This window comes from Chaetura pelagica, unplaced genomic scaffold (genome assembly GCF_000747805.2).
Source record: "Chaetura pelagica isolate M959 unplaced genomic scaffold, ChaPel_1.0 scaffold399, whole genome shotgun sequence".
Classification (NCBI taxonomy): Eukaryota; Metazoa; Chordata; class Aves; order Apodiformes; family Apodidae; genus Chaetura; species Chaetura pelagica.
Window position 1 is genome coordinate 1,077,586 of NW_009970719.1, and position 20,799 is coordinate 1,098,384.

General features: G+C 36.4%; 1 protein-coding gene across 1 annotated transcript in view; it reads left to right on the plus strand.

The window, feature by feature from the left end:
- The window catches only part of MMS22L (MMS22-like, DNA repair protein), an 89,461-nt gene that overhangs the window by 720 nt on the left and 67,942 nt on the right, over positions 1-20,799 (plus strand). The window contains exons 2-10 of the mRNA XM_010006326.1: positions 1,242-1,429; positions 3,294-3,419; positions 6,521-6,573; positions 9,644-9,731; positions 9,829-10,006; positions 11,047-11,140; positions 13,049-13,179; positions 17,081-17,194; positions 17,745-17,924. Coding sequence (XP_010004628.1) covers positions 1,242-1,429; positions 3,294-3,419; positions 6,521-6,573; positions 9,644-9,731; positions 9,829-10,006; positions 11,047-11,140; positions 13,049-13,179; positions 17,081-17,194; positions 17,745-17,924 — 1,152 coding nt within the window. The remainder of the gene's footprint in view (positions 1-1,241; positions 1,430-3,293; positions 3,420-6,520; positions 6,574-9,643; positions 9,732-9,828; positions 10,007-11,046; positions 11,141-13,048; positions 13,180-17,080; positions 17,195-17,744; positions 17,925-20,799) is intronic.

Here is a 20,799-nt window from a genome sequence, read left to right on the forward strand (position 1 = left end):
GCCCGGGGCTGCTCCGGTGCCGCCCGGGGCTGCTCCGGTGCCCGGAGGGCTGTGGTGCTGACGGGCGGTGTTTGGTTCCGCTGGGTCAGGGATGTGATGGTACAACTGACGTGAGCTGCGCTTTTTGTACTCTTTTTCTCCAGTGTTTTTTTTTGTCCTGTGGGGTGATTTTGATACCCTAAATTGAACAGACTTTCTTGTTTTTCTGATGTTGGACGTTCCCTTTAGCTGCTTTCTTCTGCCTTGCCAGCTGTGCTACCGCACTTACAGATGTAGGGTCCGGCGGTGAACAAGCACTGAAGTCATCCCTTCCCTTAGGAGCTGCACAGCCGCCTGTGCCCCAGGAATGTGGATAAATGGGGGGGGAAGTAGAACAGAAACTCTTTTATTTTCTTTTCCCTTGAGCTCATTTTTCAGTCACCTCTGGGCACACTGTAAACCTGTTTCTGCAAGAACATGATCAAAAACTGCCAGCAATTAAATGGAGAACTTCGTTTGAGTTAATAGCTTTAATTATATTGTTTGCATATTATTGTAGAACTCCATGGCACCTGTTGCCTACTTCAGTTCTTCCCATATGTTGTATAAAATATTAATCCCCTACTGTCAACTGTACAGTGAACTTCTTTTGGACATGATCTCCCTTCTTTTGCTTCTCTTTTTTCAGATGGCTGGGAGGTCAGACTGTTTTGATAGAAATATCATTCTTGAGCTATGTCAGAGTAATTTTCTGAGCTTTAAAACTTTAGCATTTGAAGGTTCTATAGTTATGATGTTGGGGTGTATTTACTGCTTCTTAGAAGAAGCTTGAGCTGTAATATTGCATTAAATTAATGGCCATCAGGGAGCCTGTAATGCATGATGTATTTTCATAGCATAGCTACTCTTGTCACAAAAATGTTGCTGAAAGTAGCTCGCCCATGGATTGTAATGCATTCCTGTAGAGAGCTAAACCAGAAGAAAATGAGCCTATTCTGGTTTTTATAGGGCTAGCTTTGCACTGATGTGATTCCCTGAACAGGTTGTGATGAAGGAAGATGAAGCTGCACAAAGGGGCAGAATTGTGTGGCAGGGCATGAGATTATATTTGCCTTTCTTGATGGTATCTCTCTGTTAGTTTGATGTTACAGTTAGATCTGTGTCCTCACAGGGGCTGAGGGATTATGGGGACTTGTAACAATGCGAAAATTATTTGAGTAAACACTATGGATGGTTTTTAATTTACCTGTTTTCTGGACCAGGTGGAAAAAATGGACGATGACTTCGTGGCTTCCTCCACACCCCCATTTCTCACTGAGAGCTTGGAGTTGGCAATGGAAGTGGAGAATGAGAACTCAAATCCACCTTGTTTTTCTTGTGCTTTTGACAACCAAAATGGAGGGAGAAGCTTCTCCACAGAGTCTTATTTAGCAAGTGGGTCTCTTAAGAGGTATGAAGATATTTTGAATTACAAATATAATACCTTTTTAAGATGTTCTTTCCACTGGTGTTTTGTGCCTCTAAATGCTGACAGGGTTTCCAGATCAGTTTGTCCTTCAGCTCTTAAGATCTAGAGGTGAACTTGATGATAATACTGAAGCGGGAAGGGCAATTGTGTTGATTCACTGCTTTGAAGAGTATTCTGGGTCCAGTTCCTAGCTTTGTGAACTCAATGTTATGAAGGACCTGCTACAAGTCTGTTAGGACACTTGAAAACAGGCCTGCTTGGCAACAGCATCCTAGACCCTTCAAAGCTGTGAGGAGGCTGCAGCACTGCTTTTTCCAGCCATACGCTCTGTTCGATTCTGGCTCTTTTGCTTTCCAGAAACCTGCTCTGCCCAGCTTCCTCAGTTGCTGGGACACTCATTTGTAGCTCTTAAGACCATATTTCTCAAAGCTCTGCCTTTGTATGCATTTTGGATTTAAGGTTCAGAGGTCACATGCATAACATCTAAGTATTTTCTGTGAGATTCGAAAACATTACTTTGTTTTAATTAATATCTTTTTTACTGTCTGTGATCCAGCTTAGTGTCTGCTGCCCCTCTATGTTCCCAACTTTATTTATCTTTTGGTATTTTTTGTTGGAGGATCAAAGCACATTCATTCAAATTGATGTCAAGTAAAAGACTGAGAGAGCCTGTGTCTACCTGAACATAACAGTTGTGGATTCCACACTGACTGAATAGCTTTTCATGAAAGAAACTCTTCTGTGTGAAATCTCTCTCAGGAGCTTGTGTCTACATACAAGCTTCCCATCTCACTACAGTAATGCTAATACTGTTCTATCATTTATTCACCTTGTCTACTTCCAAGCTTTTCCAAAAATTTACAGTCCATGTTAGGGACTCTTCTGTCTTCATTGTCTGGAACAGGAGTAACTGGATTTAATTGCTAAAGGCTTCAAAACCCACCAGTGTTTAGACAGTTACCAAGTGAACTGCAGGTGTTGTGGGAGATTGAGCTGGTTATTCAGCAGATGCTTTTTCTGCCTCTGAGGACCGGATTGGTAATGGTGAATAGTTCAAGAAGAACATGAATTTGGTGTGTAATATAGTGAAAACCAACTGCTTGCCCTGTACATTTTTTATTTTTAAAAATAGAAAGATTTCTTGCATCTTAGTGAATTAATCTTCATCTATGCTGAAGTGTTTTATGAAATTCAGTAGGAAAATTCGGAAATAATTGCTTTGATGTTTTGTTGTTGTTGTTACTATACAGCTTGCTGTGCCTCTTTTTGAAAGCATATTTGTGAAATATTTTTTTCACAGTTAGTAATGCTTTAACAATTTGTACAGTTGTCTGATTTTCTCCACTTTGAGTAAAATGTTAATTCTATTCTGATTTATTTTGTCTTTAGGCAGAAATGTATGTTCCAGCATTAGTTATTTAGGCATGCAGTGTGCATGGATTCCCAACATAACAGTTACAGTGGAGCATGTTACCTAATGTAGGATCCTTCACTGTTAAGGGAAGTCTGTATGTTATGTCTCAGCCCCTTTGTAAGATTGAAAATGCTTCAAGGTGGTAGCTTGTTAATTTTTATTTGTTTCTAAAATACACTGTGCCCTTTTACTAAATCATGTTTTTTATGCTCTGGAAGCTAGGAGTTGTCATATTTTATGTACTACATATTACTTTGCTATAAAAAGTGTAACAGTTTGTCTTTTGAGAGCACTGCTACTCCTTCCTGTCTGTAGCATACAGGTTGCTGATATATTGATAAAATTTCAGTGATACATATGTCAGCTGTAGGTAGTGTATTCTATAGGTTTATTGCTGGGGAATGCATGAATATTGCTGGCTCTATTTTACAGGGTTTTGCTGAGACTAGATCCTTCTCCAAGTGACTATGAAGAGGATATAGTGGAACTGTTTGGCTTCCAGTGGGTTACTGAAATGGCATTAGCTGAATCCTGTGAATTTCTCTTTGGATTACATAGGTATGACAATGTATTTTATCATCAATCCACTTCTGTGATTATATGTAACACATGCAACAAACTTTTAAGGTTTTTAGTAGTAAAATAATAAAAGATTGTGTACTATGCAATGCATCCAAAAAGATTGGTGTCTATCTAACAATCCAGTAAGTGATGGATAAGACACAGACGGAATTATGGGAAGGAGTAAATTTTGTTACAGATTTTTAACATTATGTGGCTTAATAATAAATTCCTAAGCAGAGTGGAACATATCTCAGCCATCACAAGATAAAAATTGTAAAGTATAGTTATTACAATGGTGTTGTGATTAATGTAGAAGGCTCTCACTTCAGAATATATTAATAAACTAAGATTTCCTTGAATGAGAATTGTGCTACCCATGTAATTAAAGTTGTCTTTTGAAGATCCTAAGTCCTTTTTTTAGGATAAAGGAAATTGGAGGTTAAAAATCAAATACTGTAAATGCTCGATGCAGCACTTTCTTCAATTGTTTGGATTAGGATAGCTTCAGCAATCTCTTCAGAAACAGTTACTCAGTGTTTGACTAATTCAATGTAGATGTTTCATCTGGCCAATGCAAATACACAGATCACCAATAATCCTCTTTGCTACTGATAATCCTCAGGATGTACAGCACATACAGAGAGTAGTGGATGGGAGAGCAGCTTTTGTATGAATCCACAAATATCTGTGATGTGTTCCATCATTCCTTTGATTGTAGTAGATTCTTCCATCCCTTTAGGGTATAACCAAGGGTGTGAGGTGAAACATCATTAATGGGGTCTGGTTTAGTGAAACATGATGGAATAGATGGCAGGAGGTATATTAAAACCTGTGTTATTTAGCTTTGCTTGTATGATGCAACCTTTGACTCCCTATGATTTATTTATTATTATTTTTTCAATCTGATAATAAAGGAGATAGAAGGATAACTTAGTTAAAAGAAATGCTGTGACCCCTTCAGCATTCAGTCTGATATGTTTATTAACAGAAAATAACTGGGCAGTGAGACAGTGATGTAGCTGATCTGTTGAATTAAATAGATTTAATTTTTTTCTGTAATATAATCTGCTCTGTAATTGTAATAGGGATGAACATAAGGCATAGTATATTTTATTGTGGTTTTTAAGTTATTTAAATCCCATTGAACTGGTAGGAATAATGGATTTCAGTTCACTCTTGGCTATGATAGTTTGTTTGATAAGCTGTCTGTTGGTGTAAGGAGTCCTTCTGCAAAGAAAACTCTTTTTCAGATCATTTGTTCAGTCATAAAATTAAACACTTTCATTTATAGACCAGTTGATAACTGAAAGTAGTAAACCTCCTTTTTCCATTAGATAAATAATATTTGTTGAATACAAGTTGTAATGATTCTTGAGGACAAGATGGCTGTAAAAATGTCAATTTATAAAGTACAGACAATATCTGTTTAAAAGTGTGCTTACAGAAACCTAGGAGTTTTAATCTCTGTAAATATTATTGTTATTGATATTTTAAGTATTGTAATAATAATAATATACACCAGAACTGCATGTTAAAAACATTAGCTGCACAATGAAAAGAATTCTTACCTGTGATTTTAATTTTTTTTAATATGATTGAAGATGTGCGAGTCAAAGTGAGCAGGAACTATGTAGCCATTTAAGTGGGTGTATTAAGACAATATATCTTTGATTGATTAATAAAGAGATGTACTAGTTTAACTGCCAGAATACTTATTTGCAAATCACATTGTTTATTGATCAAGGACCATGAGGATCAATCTTAGAGGTACAAATGCAAATTGAAATTAAAATTACTCACTTAACTGATGATATCTTTGTTATGCTTCTCATGCCCAGTTTGTGCTTTTATTTTACCAGCCCACTGTAACCTGTCTTTCTGTCTTTTGTCAATTCAGTGCAGAGTCATTTTTATTATTTTTTTTTCTGTGTGACTCCCTTCTGACACTAACCTTCAGCCTCAACAGCCCTCTTTCATAAAGTCCTCCTGCTTTAGACTTCCTTCCTTTCTACATGGTTGAAATACTTGAAAAATTCATGGAGAATTTCAGCTTTGATTTCAAAGCAAAACAAACAGAAAATCCCCACAACCCACCTAAGTGGCTGAAGGTAATCTTGAGTAGCTGACATGACTTCATCCAAGGAAAGAAGAGCTAAGGGATATATTTTTAATGTGTGCCAGCCCATGAGTATGCAGGTTACAGCTTGGGTTTTTGGATCCTTGTGGGCACTTCCTAGTTTTCAATTTTTATTTTTTTTTGTAAGAACATTTGATTTGGATTGGATCCAAGCATCCTGTTTTTGAATCCTTCAGTAGTTGCTGTTTTGACTGCATAAAAATGAGGCAGAGAGCTCCATCCTCAACTTATGCAACACTTTGTTTCAAAAGTCTGTCTTACACAGTTGTGCTTTTCATGTGCTCAGTTTAGTTCCATGTTATCTCTGTGGAGACTATATTTTAAGACCACTTGAAAATAACAGTTGCAGAATATGGCTGAGTATTTAACCTATGTTAGAGCTTTTTTCAATTTTCATTGCAGTGGCGGTTAGCAGCTTCTTTAAAAATGCCTTCTCTCCACTCCAAAACTGAACCAAGTTTTAACGTTTTCTAGAGACACTTTCTCCTTTTACTCTGTTGCTGTTTGTCATTTCCACTCAAGCTAAGCAGCAGACCACCCAAAGCAGGATATGTTGCTGACAAAATTTACTAGTGGTTATTCATAAGGGAATTAATTAAATGTATATTTGGTGTATGCCATTAAGACTAACTTTTAGGTCTATTCTGTGGTCAAATATGAAGGTGAGTAACACTTAGGGAATGATCACTTACAAGGAATGACTTTAAATTTTTTATGTGTGGCTGTTTTTTTCCTCTGCCACTATTTAGCTAATTTTGTACTTGTTAGTCTGTTTTGTTGGATGTGTCTGTTGCCTTCCACTAATACTCTTTATTAAGTTACATTTTTGTAATCTTTTTCAAAAATACAAAGCAAGGAATGCCTCTCACCTCTCTCTGTTCTGTTTAGACCTTACTAAAATGCAGTTAAACAGCTTTTACCTATATAAATACCAAAACCTTTGTATTCCTTTAATTAGGCAACAGATATACAGACTGGAAAACCTAGTACAAATGGGTTCATCTGATTTTGGTAAGTTTAACACATTTAATTTGACATCGGGATAGGTATCTGACTGCCTTTTCATTACAGAAGGGTATCATCACAGTTCACACTTGTGCTTTGACTCTTGACCAAGGGCTTATGGAGTGTCCCACAGAACAGCATATAATCAGCACAGACCTGCAGTAAGGATACACATATAATAGTGAAAATGTTGGAAGTGAGTTCAGAAGCAGATCTGCCTGTGTAGAAGGTGCACAGGGGAATCCTGATCCTACTGACTTTAGCAGGGAATTCTGCATTACTTTGACTTAAGATGTCACCCCTAATGTAGAATTTGGCAAAGCTATTAACTGTTTACTTAAAACTACAAAGTTGCATCAAAACACCCAATAACTGTTTTAGTTAAAAGGTAGAGGGTTGAGAGTTTGTTTGGTGTTCTCTTCGATTACATTTAAACAAGTTAGTTGTATTTGCTTAGTTTAGAATTATTTACAAACTCAATTTATCTTTGCAGCAGGATCAATAAAATGGGATCACTACAAAATGTGTTGTTTCAATTAAATACTAAGGCATGAGCAGCAGTATGTTTCTGAAAGATTATTGCAGCCCTGGGCTTATTGTGAGTTTGAAGGCTAAATTACTTAGCAAGTAATTATTTAGAAATAAACTATAGTATCTTCTCATTACAGATAAATTGTTAGTGTTCCAAGAGTACAACTGAATATTTTTAAACATTTTGGTTTGATACTATGCCCTGCCATTTAAATAATTGGTACAACTTTATCATCAAGTTTATTTCATATGCTTTTGTTGATTGTATCTTAAAAGTCTAATTTTGCTGATATTTTATTTATAAGTGGAAATAGCCTTATTTTAAATTACATTTGAACTTCTATATGGTAGCTGGACACCAAGAAACTGGCTCTTTTTCCCTGAAATTTAAGCATTTTCTTGGTTCTGTTCTCTCTATCTTGTTCTTTCGCTTGTTGAATGAGCTAGAAAAATTACAAACTGTAGAATTGTATGCTTTGCACCAGGTTTTATTTGTGACTTAGAGCAAGTCACTGATACGTCTGTGACTTGGTTCCCCCTTGATACAAGCAGGCTAGTAGTAGAGGAGTGTAGTGAGGATTGAAATATTCAAAATGATCAGGCAGTGTAGTGTTAGGTATGATTGATGTCTGAGATAAATGCACGGATTTCAACAGTGTGTTTAAAACCTCAGTTTAGAGTTTTAGCTCAGTAATTATTTGTTGTGTATGGATGCTTATACAGATATCAATATTGTACATTTCATTCAATTTCCTATCAGTCTTTATCAGCTTTGGAGACTAGGTATAAAATTATATCTTATGCTCTGTAGTTTGTCTTCTTTTTTCTTCTATTTTTTTCTTTTTTTTTTTTTTAAATGCCCGATCTGTTCTTATAGTACTGTTCTGTTTTGTTCCACTTATTTCATTCATCAATGATTTATGACAGCATGCAAAACATTTAATAGTAAAATACTGCAATGTAAAATTTTGCTTAAATAGAACTTCTGACAACTTGTGATAAAATATTTGCAATTGTTAAAAAGCAGCAGTTAATATCTATAAATTATTCCTTTAGATCAGACTGAATTGAGCCTCCAAACCTGTGATTCATTAGTATGGCAGATCCTAATGGCTTCTCATGTGGTGGGGGCTAGGTTGTACACTGGAATATTATGGTACTTGTATCACTTGATTTGCTTCACTTAGCAAGTGTTCTTTAGAAGATGTTTAGATGGGCTCATACATAAAACTTTATTTGTGGAATCTCTAGCAAGTGGCATATATGAACATCAAGGTTATGTGGAGGGAATAGGGAAACAAGATAAGGGAAGGAAAGACTCCCAGTGACTAGCTGGGAAAAGGAGCAAAGGCAACTAACTGCCTTTCCCTGGACATACAGTCCACTGCAGCAGGTGACAAAGAGTATTTGCCACACATCCTCTGGTGCAACACACTTTTATCAGGGCCTGCTCAAACTCTTCGATTGCTGTTCCCATTTATGATCTTAACAAGGATTGACTCATGCTTAATCAGGTACAAATGCTGCAGGCTGGCTGATTGCTAAGCATTTGTGCATGTATATTATTGAGCAGTACTTAATGGGTATTTAAATGACTGTATCTGCTTTGCTATATACTAAGTTTCATCACTCTCTAATATAAGCTAAAAGCTACGAGGCAAGGTGTAGAAATAACTAAGGAGTTATAATAGTATGGTAATACCTTCCATATCACTGGAAGCTATTGCCACTGGTGATATGGAAGGTATTACCAGAGTGTTATGGTAATACCATAACATACCTCCAAGATACGGAGGGTAACTGTGAAAGCAAGAGCTTCAGAGAGCAAAGGAAAGGAGACATATAGCCACAATAACTGGCTGAAAGGATACAGAGCTACAAGTGAAAGGTAGGCTACAGGATTCTGAGTGGATGGCTTTTAGCATTGCATATCTTAGGGCACTTTGCAAGAATGTGATGCTTCCTAGGAAGAGAAGTTACAAAGCATATTTCCAAATATGCCTGCCACCTTAAGTCTCCCAAGATAAAAGAATGCTAAGAAATGGCTTTATAGATGTCTTTTCTGAAAGTGGCTTGGGAGCAGACAGGGAACAGAGCAGCTGGGTTGAATGATACCTTCTAGCACTGATTGCTTGCCTCTGCCACCTTTCGTGAGGGATTGGCTGCCTTCTTTTCCTTCTGTATCTGGATATGTGTCTGAGATGATAAGATGAAGAATGGATCCCTCTGGCAAGATGACATTTAGAAGTGGGTATAGGCCACCAACTGCCTCCCAAATTGTCCTCAGAAGAGGGTGGTTTTCCAGTGGTCTGGTTTAATTACTGTGGAGAATGCATATGTTACATGAGTCACATGTGGCCACATCTGCTTTAAGCTATTGATCTCTTTTTACTTCAGGTCAGGCTGCAAACTTGCTCCCCCCCAATTGTCCTCAGAAGAGGGTGGTTTTCCAGTGGTCTGGTTTAATTACTGTGGAGAATGCATATGTTACATGAGTCACATGTGGCCACATCTGCTTTAAGCTATTGATCTCTTTTTACTTCAGGTCAGGCTGCAAACTTGCACGCTGAAGCAGAGAGCATCAGGCGTCAGTGTATTGAGTTTCTGCATTATGTGAAAGTTTTCATCTACAGGTGAGATTTGCATACAATTTACTCAATTATGTACTGAGCTTTGTGTAGTTGCTTCTTATCCATTTTCTGTTTGTTTGTCTGTGTATTGTGTGTTCAGGTATCTGGAACCACCTAAAGTGGAAAATGATGGAATGCTGCATCCCTATGAAGAACTAGAAGGGCAGTTACCATCCTTGTTGGTGGAAGAGCTTCATGCTTTGACCATGCACCTTGGTCGCCTTCATGAACTCCCTAGTAGTGTCCTGGCAGCATTTACAATTCAACATCAGGCAAAGGTTAAATTCTTTTACAATTCTATTTTTTTTTGTGTGAAATAGTACGTGTTCAACTTGATACGTTTTGGCTGAATAAGAATTAATGCTTCTTCAGGCTGAAAGTGAGGTTATGCTTTATAGTTTGATATTTTTGCCCCTATATTAGTTAAGTGCCATCCATACTTAGCAAACACAACTGATGAGCTCAGGATTTTCTTTTTTTCTTTGTTTTATTTATATATTTATTTTTATGTTTTAAAGCTTTCAGAATCCTTCCTGTGCTATGCAAATGATAATACCAACTGCAGGCAGCAAAGTAGGCTTGAATTAGTGTAGCATGTTGAAAAAATTCTTCAGTGTCCTTACTAATGGTTACAAAGTTCAAACTTCCCAGCAGGAGGGGCATTTTTTAAAAAATACATTCTGAAATCTGACTCAAATTAGGAAAAGATTGTACTTTTCTTCTTTATATGCACAGACATGAAAGTAGGCACTGGCAATATTAAACTCTAGTGAAGTGTACACCATTTAGTTTTGTGCATGCATATAAGTAATTTTTTCAAATAGTTTTGAAAGAAAAAAGGAGTTTCATTCTAGGCTGTATGAACTAGTATCTGGAGAGGAATGGTCCACTGAGATGCAGCATTTTGAACCTTTCTGTTTGTTTAGCTTGTCAGTAGGGTCGCTGTTGAGCTGATGAAAGAAACAGTAATTTTAATTAAACTTTTAGGAAGAGATTATTGACATTTTGGAATTACTTTTAAGAGCACACTTTGCTTTAGCAGTTTGTGTGCTGCCTAATGCTTTTCTAGAAAGGAAAAGAGAAGCAAGGATTTTGTAATCTGTCAAGCTTGAATCAAGACTGTGTTTAAACTGTAGTTTAGATCAGATTGAAGACTTCACAGGCAACCTCTATGTGTGTACATTACGTTGTATTTCATCACAGATTTCCATAACGTTCACTGCAAGCTAAATGTATGCCCATCTTCACATGTCTAAGTAGAGTATCCAAAATTCACTAAAGAAATGTTAAAAATAAATGTGTGTATTTCTAAGCACAGATCTTTCCCCCATCATGGCATTTACTACACCTCCACTTGGATATTCGTTGGCTAGTATTGGAAATTCTTCATGTACTAGATGAAAAAATGATGAGTAAGTGTTCTGGTTTTTTCCTTGAACTTATTCTTGTACCTAGGACTTACCTAGATTTCTCATCCTAATTTGTCCAGAACAGTTTACTACTTTTGGTAGTTTTTAAGCATAGCTATGTGTGATTGGGTAGACTCATATAGGGTGAAAGCAGGTTCTTTGTGAATCTTCATGGAGCTGAAATTAAATGAAATAGTATTAAGAATTTGTTCTATCAAAACTTGACCAAGGTTACAAAGTTTGTTCTCAACTCATGATTGCAACACGCTAAATATTTAGTAATGATACATTTTTTGACACTGCAAATAAAAAAGCACTTGCACAGATCCAGAATGCATAACAGTGAACAGCAGTTTGATGAAACAATGTAGGAAAAGTGTCCAAGGATGGACCAGAGCAAGGAATCTTGGAACAGATAATCTCTGTTGTTAACCATATGCAACACAAAGAAAACACTGGGCAAAGGAAGGAGCCTCAGAGAAGCTTGCAAAAGTACAGCAAAAAAAAAAAAGGGCAAGGCAATAGTTGTTTGGCTTCTTTGAAAGCTTTTAAAAGGGAAAAAAAGGAGATTGATAGGAGTAAGCTGTTCATAGAAGCTTGATAAAAAAGGTGATAGAATACAATTGAAGAACCCTTTTGCTATCACAATAAATGACAAAAATGCATTTTCTTCTGTAATAAGTGTCACTACAACAAAACACACCCACCCTCTCCCCATTACTATAAATTATCAATATAAGTTCCATGTAGGAATTGCACTAGTTGAAGTATTGTTGAGGTCTAGAAAGAACACACTGTATATTTAGCCCAGGTAACTGATACTGAATCTGAACTCCTGAACTAGCTGTAGCCTGCTCGGTGTGCTGTCTCAACATGGAGATGCCTTGCTCAGATTAATGCATCTTCACTGTTTCTGCAGGTCTGTGTTACCTGATAATGTGTGTGTTGGCTGCTTGTTCTTCAATTCTAAGTTTCCTTTACTGACCCTTGTGGGATAACTTGTTTTCCTTTGCTTGAGACCTTTTGGAGAAAGGATGGGAAAACTATTTAAGGCAATTTCTTGTCCAGAATTCTACATGTATTTCTAGATAAAGTTCTAAGTAATAATTCAGTAATCCACTTTTGTAAGACAAACCTTGTGCTTTTTAAATAATGAAATTTCCTAGTCAAGAAGGGAGTATCTGCATATATTATCTTGACCTGTATTCTTCTCTGCCTTGTAGAATTTCTTAGGTTCTGATCTTGTTCTGTAAAGTTTGCTGAGTAGAAACTTCACGCTGCTGAGACGAATGGCAGGATAGTGGGTTCAGGGCTTCACCCTGCATTTCTAAGAGTAAAACAAAGGCTTGTTCTACATATCTTCTGTTCCACTAATGTCAAGGGAGTTGTACTGTTCAAAAGCTTTTGGGATAAGGTCTTACAGCCTCTTAACTTTACCATTTTATCTGTGTTAATGTCTACAAATGCTCAAGTTGGAATACGATCACTCCAGTTTTTTACATCAACACATCCAAAGGAGAGTGTTAGACCTCTCCAGAATTGTTTGTCATCAGCTTGCATATCTGCAAAACATATCATGATTTCAGAACATGCACACGGGCATGTGACAAAGTGAAACTTGCAGAAAAATAAATCTTTATTCCACTGCACGAACTGTGCCAATAAAAGGCTGTAAAGTGCCAAACTATTTTACTGTCAACCAGAATAATACCAGATTTCAGTATAATCATAAAGGGACTAGGTTGAACTTAGAATGGATGAACTTTCCCAAATGAGTTTGTAAAGTAAAGTTACATAAAGCTCAACAAACTAATTCTGAAATATATAGAATAGAAAAAAATGTCTTCTCTTTCTTGTTTTCCTACAGCCAAACTCAAGACTAAATAGGTCTAATTTTCTTTTTTGTTCTAGGACAAGTTGTATATGCTAACCATTTCATAAATCTAACTGGAGAGAATTTAACCAATATCAGTTTATTTGAAACACACTGTGGGAATCTCTTATCTGATTTAATAAGCTTATCAATCAACAAGTATACAAAGGTAACTTGTTTTCTTTATTTAGGACATGGCCAGTTAGATGCTCGTATTGGGAACTGTATGAATTAGATACCCCACCAATGCACAGATGACTTGTTACTGCAAAGTTTTAAATGTTATGTATTGCTTTATATCTCCATGTTTTAAAGAGTGTTATTTGTTAGGAGCTCAAATTGTGTTATATTTATTCATGACCATCTGGCAGTTGAATGAGAAAGTAATATTGAAATGCACTGTGTACAGAGCAGAAGTGAGTGCCACATTTCGAAGTTCAGTGTTCCAGGTTTAATGCCAAACATGGCACAGTTTAAAAGGTTTAGAGCTGTAGATGCCCCCCCCAAAAAAAAAAATTAAAAAAATAATTTTCAAAGTCTTTCAACAGGAACAAAAAGAGAATAACTGTATTCCTGGCAGTAAGTTAACTGGACACTTAAACTGTAATATGATTTTTTGTTCCACTCCTGCTATTTTCACAACCTCATCTTTCTGTTGCAGCGCTCATATGTTTGTCAAGGGAAATGTTGTCTTTCCTTTCCTTCTATAGCTGCAGTGTTTTTCTTGCTTGTTTTGAGCACTTCAAAGCTAGAAAGTCATAATAGCTTCATGTAGCAGCTAGTAAAAGAGCTCTGTAATGTTTGACTGTGCCATTGTGAAACCTGCTGTAGATGGGCACGTGTGTGACCCATGAATGCAGGATTGAACTCTGAGAATAAGTAGCGGTGACCACTGCTTAATTTATGTTTTCCATGAAAACTGGAGCTCCCTTTCTTTCATATTGCTGGTTTTGGGGGGAAGGAGGCAGAGAATGGCTGTACTTACATTTGGTAACTTCCTTTAAACTGTATTTCTGTAGAGAACTGTTATCTTTCAAAATCAGTTTTTATGTATTAAATTACCAGGTAATACTGCAACCTCCTTCCCCTTTAAGAGGCAAATAGATGAGAGTGATTTCTTTAAAGAAAGATTCAAACCGTATCTGTTGACTATTGTGCTTGATAGTAAGCTTTGAAATGTCAGTGTTAAAATGACAGATCCATCCTACTTCCACAGAGCCAAACTACAAAGAGAAAAGATTGTTTTGTCACTGCTTTTTCTCCATCTCTTCCTAGGCTCAGGCCACACAGCTCGAACTAGTTCTATTTGAGATTCACTTCTGAAGTGGAGCTTGCACTTGAGGTGAATAATGCCTCTTCAGCTGGTGCCTCCTGTAGTATGGATTTGCTGCTATAATCCAGTAATGGAAAGAACATCCCTCAAATTATTGAAAACAGAACTGATACCCATAATTGAGGACCCTGCCAGCTCATCACTAAAACATGTCATTAAGCTTTTGGCTGAGAATATTCAGAAGTGCAGCTCAATGTTTGTGGGTATCTTTGGTAGGAGGGACATAAACTCAAATCCTCCAGACACACATTTTCAGATCTATTTCTTGAATAGCTCTGGTATCCAGACACTTTATTTGGATCATATACTGAACCTGCTGTGCTCTGAGATACATTTGGCAGAGAAATATATATCCTTGGACACCTTTCTATTTTCAGCAGCACATCTCTGGCACCAGACCTATATTGTCCCAAAAGTACTATAATCTGAGGCTATAACTATTCTTACCAATGTCTGAACTTGGGATGTTGCAAGAGGAAATCCTGAAGAATCTCTGAAGAAACCAATGTCTTGGTTATTCTTAATCTAACCAGTATCTGTATGGTGTCTTGCTTTGATACCAGTAGCCAAACTCTGTCCTGGATGGATAGCACACATGCCCTGCAGAAGAGATACTGCTACCTTTTAGAAGAGCACAGTTATCAGATGCAAGTAGCAGATGAAGAAGCCTAGTTGCTGCAACAACTGGTATTTCATGTAAAAGGCCTGAAGGTCTCAGTTGTAAATTGCCTACCTAATACTTTCACAAAAGCCTCCAGTGTTATAGTGCATCTGTAATAAGTAAACTGCTCCTTTCTGAGGAATCTGATTTGTATTTTGGTGGTGAGTCATACCCAGAGTATTTTTGAGGTGCTTCAGTTTGGGGACGTTAGTAGTTAAATAATGAATTTTTCAATAGATTTTAGTGGTCATGCTGTTTTTTCTCAATATAATATTTACATAAGATTAATTCAGGTTTTTGAGGGATTCCCATAACAGATCTTTAAATAGACGCATGAGGAGGCAACTCTAAACCACATATGTGGAATGTGAATAATAGAATTATTTTCAAAATTTCAGTCTTCAATTCATGATGATCTGAAATCAGAATCTACCCTGGAAATTTCACAGGGTAAGCAGGGTTCTTTATAGACAGAAAAACAAATTATGCGTCACACTTATAAATATATATAAATTCTTACTTATAATTAAGTGGTCAGTATTTAAACCTCATTTACAACTGTATGAAAACAGTAGTTGTGTTATTCTAAAGGTGAATGACAAATAAAAAGTCTGTATCCTTATGGAATATTAAACAGATGTGAAACTATTGGTGATATATTTGTTCTTTCAATTGTGAGAATGTGATTTTAACCCATTCAGTACCATTTCTGTAATGTCTCTTCCACACAGCTATTGCTGTCACTGGCATTGCATATTTTTGTCTAATTTTTAATTTAATTTACATTTCCAAATTCAGAAATAATGTTGAGTACCTCTGTCTTAGAATAGATGTGCATGAGTGGATCAGGAAGGGCATGAGCATATAAAAATTCAGGATTCACCTCATCAGATTTAGGTGTCTTGGAGTTAGTTTGCTAAAGTGATCACCCTAGATTCTTTTTATTGCCAGGGAAGGACAGCAACAGTTTGTTTTCCACCAATGAGTTAGACCAGTTAGTCTCTCTAGGTGCTCACTCCCCTCTCTTTGCTTTAAAGGGATGTGGGCTGATTATTTAAATTCAGACTACTCGTTTAGAAATAAATGAAGTATGAGTTGCTGTGTCTTGCTTCTTTCTACATTTCTGCTATCGTGTCCTTGCTGAAGGTAAAATGTGCTAAATTATGCTATTTAAGCAAAGCTTTTCTCACTATTTTTACCACCTCTGAATAGAGTTCAGTGGATTCATAGGTCCTAAAACAGAATAAGTAAAGTTTTGTCTATACTATCATTATTTCAAAGGCAGTGCTGGTAGGTCTTGCACACATTAAAGCATACAGAGAATTTTTATGCATTTAGCACTTCCTTTTGCTGTTTTGCTTATTTTGTTTCACAATTCAGAGACTGTAAAACTGAAAGATGAATCACAAGAAGACTACTTTACATTTGAAATGCATCAGTCTGAGTGAATTTTGTTAAATATGGAATAGTAATCAAATAATGTACATGACTTGAAATACGCTGTTTTCTGCATATTAAAAGGATGCCTTGCAGTAAATTCACTGAAAAGCAGATTTTGTGAAATGTTGTGGGAACATTAACGTCTTCATGCCAACAAAAACAGATTCTAGCAGCATGCTTAGTCATTAAGGTTTTTTTCAGTTAAAAATAACAATATTTGCCATTAAATAATTTGAAATATTTTTTCTTACCTTCCCAAAGAATATCAAGAAAATCTAATCAATCATTTTCTCTTTTCCCTATGTGTCAGACAATGAATCACTGTTTATTGCAATTCCTTTTCATTTAGGTCTCAGAAACCCATTTTCATTTGATTAAATAATATTTGAAAGTGGCTCAGAAGAAACTGAGAAGTAGCACAACCTGTAATTTATGTGGAATTGGAACAGTCTTTGTTGTATGAGAGATGTATTTTGGATGTTAATGGAATAATGCAGTTTCCAATATGTAATTGTAGCTATATTATTTTGCTGCAAAAAATCCCAAACCACCCAAACCAGAGGAAATATTGGTACATAAAATGCAATTTAAAAAATAACACTTATTGGAATAACTGTACTGCATAATCTCATTCAGGTGAGACCTTCTGAGGCTCTTACTAGTCACCATTATCCCTGTGCCTGCATTAAAGAATTATGGATTCTACTTATTCAGCTGCTGGACCACAGAAGTAAAGGGTATCACACAGAGGTAATGGAAGAATACTGTTCCATGTGCATGGATATTACAGATGGGATGCATTCACCAAATGTTCCAGGATTGCCTCATGGACTAGCTCATATATCTGATGAATAGAACTGAACTTGATGTTTGTGTCAGGAGGGTTGCGTGCTAAATGTGATGCTTTTGGCCACCCTCTTGAATGTGCATTGAGACTAAGAAGTCTTCATTGAAGAACTCTTATCATCTCATGTTAGTATGGGTGCACCATCCTGTCTGCACATCTTCTATGCATCAGCTTGTAATTTTGCCAGTGAAGTATCACACCATGTTCTTCCTTCTGACCAAAGTGTGTTCTTTCACATTGTTTTCTACTGGCATTTGAGAGAGGACATGCTAATACAGCTCCAGGTTTTCTCAGATAATACTGAACACTGTTTTTTGTTATTTTCTTTAAATGACTGATCTTGTTTGTTCTCTGCAAAAGCAAATTAATCAATAGGACAGTATTGTAGAGAAAATTGGTAACATAGGCTTTGTTATTCAACACAGTTCCAATTTACTTTTGCATTTTCTACAGTGTTTCTGGAGCTCAGTGAACAAAACTCTAAAGAATATCTTTGAAAGGCCAAGTAGTTCTGAAAGGATGTCTGGTTTTGAAACAATTCAGTGTAAAGACCCGCTGAGCTTTAGCTGGTGGATTATTACTCATCTGTCATCACTCTACCAGTTTGACCGTAATGGAAATCTAGATGAAAAGGTGGGTATCATTTTTTTCTGAATACCTAAAAACTGTTATAATTTATTTAGGTCTCCAGCTTTGCTTGGTTATTTTTGCTGACTGAAAACCTGTGTTGTAATACAGGAATTTTCACACTCCTTAAAAAAGGCTTCTTTAAGTTCAGCTGTGTTAAGATGAGCTTTGTACAAGTCAGTAAACATTGCAGGAACCCCTAATGTATTTGTATTGTACACCAAATACTCAATAGCTTGCTGTATTAAGGAAACTTAAAACATCCCAACTACTTAGTAGCACGTATACTTAATGATGTAGCGTATGTTTTAAGACTGTCTGCCTGTAGAATAAATGCTGCACTGGGTTTGTTGTTTTAGGAACTGAACACATTACACATAAACCTCAAATGTTGACTGTGTAATTGTTAATGACATGTCTTCTTTTAAAATTTTTTTAAGTAGTAGCTCTGCTTTGGATAAATTCCAGTCTCTAATTTCATTGTCTTTGCATCACAGCAATGGCATAATGAGGTCCATATATATTGGTGTAAACAGCTAAATCTTCTGTCTTGGTGTGCTACCAACTGTCTAATAACTGTTGAATTCAAGCTTCAGTTTAGAAAGTTGCAAGGCATTTGCTCTAGAAGATGGCCTTAGATTTTCCTACTGGCTAGAGCAGGCTAGTCCTCTATTATTCAGGTTCTTGTCTGTGGATCTCATTGTGAGGGACTTGACATTACCATGCATCCTTTAAGAGGCCTAGATGAGACCTGCACTTGCCATTCCTACACCTGTAAGATAAATGGAGGGCCATACTTGGTACTGATGCATCAAATTCCTTCATGGACCTCACCCTTCTTTCAGTCAGTTACTCTGACACTCAAGCTGCCTAGTTTTAAGTTTCTAATAATTAACTAGGGAGGAAATAGGACCTTGCTGAGGCAATTCATCCATTTTGAGAAGTGTGAGAGCTGCCTGTTTTTCTTAAATGACTACAGAGGAAGCTGACTGGAAGCCAAAAAGGCAGTTGAAGAGCCAGAAATCTAGAGTTTGTGGGGTTTTTTTGTCTGATAGTGCTTCTTGGCACTAAGGAGAATTAATCATATCATCTACTGGCATCTTTTGTTTCAGTGTAGAGGTGTTTGGTTTTGGTCTTTTGGTGTTGCTTTGTGGGGTTTTTTCCCACATTTTGGCTGGATTGCTTATATCTCCTACTTTTCCAAGCATCAACAATATATTGCTTCTTCAAATTGGGCTTGGTTGCCTTTTCTTCTGAGGCGTCTTTTATTATATGCAATTTATTAGTGTGTATTAAAACTGGAAAGAGCATACCTTTTTCTGTAAAAATCTTTCCCATGATTTTCCATCATGACTTAGGACAAATGTTTAAAACCTTGAAACGTCTGTGAACTGCCAATGTCTAAAGAGGGAGGAGTCTGATCACATCACTTGATTAATTTATTTTGATAATTTAAAATCCCCCCTCCATCTTTAGATATTTAAAAGCATTAGTATATAAGCAGACAAAAAAATGAAAAATGCTGAAATGTTTAACTTCTGTGAATGTTTTTAATTCTAAGTTAAATTAAATTTTCTAATAAAAGTAAGAATTACTTTCATTAATTTTTATCTTGCAAATTCCCTGATTTATATTAAAAAAAAGTTAGGGAAGGTGTGGTAACTTAATGCTTGATTGCTTAGTTAAAAATTCATTACTATTTCTGGTGACTGCAGGACTTGATAAACGTAGGATGCTTCTGCTGCTTGCAGGTTGAGAGATCCTTTATGGTCCTGTGCCAGGCTGTTCACTATGACATTGTTCAGTCTTTTCTAATAATACCATGGCAAAAGGAAGCAACTTCTTACACCTTCATACAGTGTAAAATTGCAGACCACAACTGATTGTTACACTCAAGCTTCCCTTGCTTTTGTCTCATTACTAAGGTAGTGGGAGAAGACCACAGTCCATATTGTATTTCAGAGGGATGTTGGGAAGATTGAATTACTGCCTGCTTATTAGAGGAACTTACAGGGAGGGAAAAGGTTATTCCCAGGTTGAATACAGAAACTAGAGTGAAGTAGACATTTATCCTGTGTTTCTTATATTTTATGCTCTAATCAGAATGCAATGATACTGTTTACTGTGATCACTGTTTTTTTTTCCTCTGTCATACAGACACATACTATGTATTTAGCCTTTTGAGAGATCATTGTTTGTCCTAGACACTGTATTATTTAAATAAGCCAAACATGTAGAATAGAAGAAAGAATTTTTGATGTTCATATTTTTAAGTAGGAATCTGAGACAAAGTGACTTGCCCAAGATTAAATAATATTCTTTTCCTTAGAGCCCACCTGGGAGAAGAGAATGTCCAAATCTCGATTTGTAAATCATGAGACCATCCTGTGCACGATCCTCTTAATGTTTCTGGTAGTCTTTATGTTCATACTGTTAGCTGTGCTTTGTATTTCTCTGAGCATGGCTGTGAGTTTGTCCAGGGATCCCTTAAGTGCCACGGCTGCTTACAAAAATATATCAATAACACAGAGCCTTTCACACACCACAAGAATGTAATTTGTCATAAACAGCTGATGCTAACCATTTCTTTAGGTTCTTCCACCAGCTGTCTACAGCCTCAAATATTCTTTGAACATTTTAAGATAAAATAGTCTGATAGAAATTTGTGAAGTCAGTGGAGTTACATTAAGGCTCAATGTAGTTCTGTTTTGTTGGTTAAATATCTGATGCAATAGCTCCATGACACATGCTTTCTTTTAATTAATTGTGATCAGAGGTGGGAGGGTGATGTGTCATAATGATGGTTATTCATGTGCTCTGCAGTAAAAATTGCCTCTAAGCCTATGTCACCTGTGGAAGATTTTCAATTTTTTAATATGGT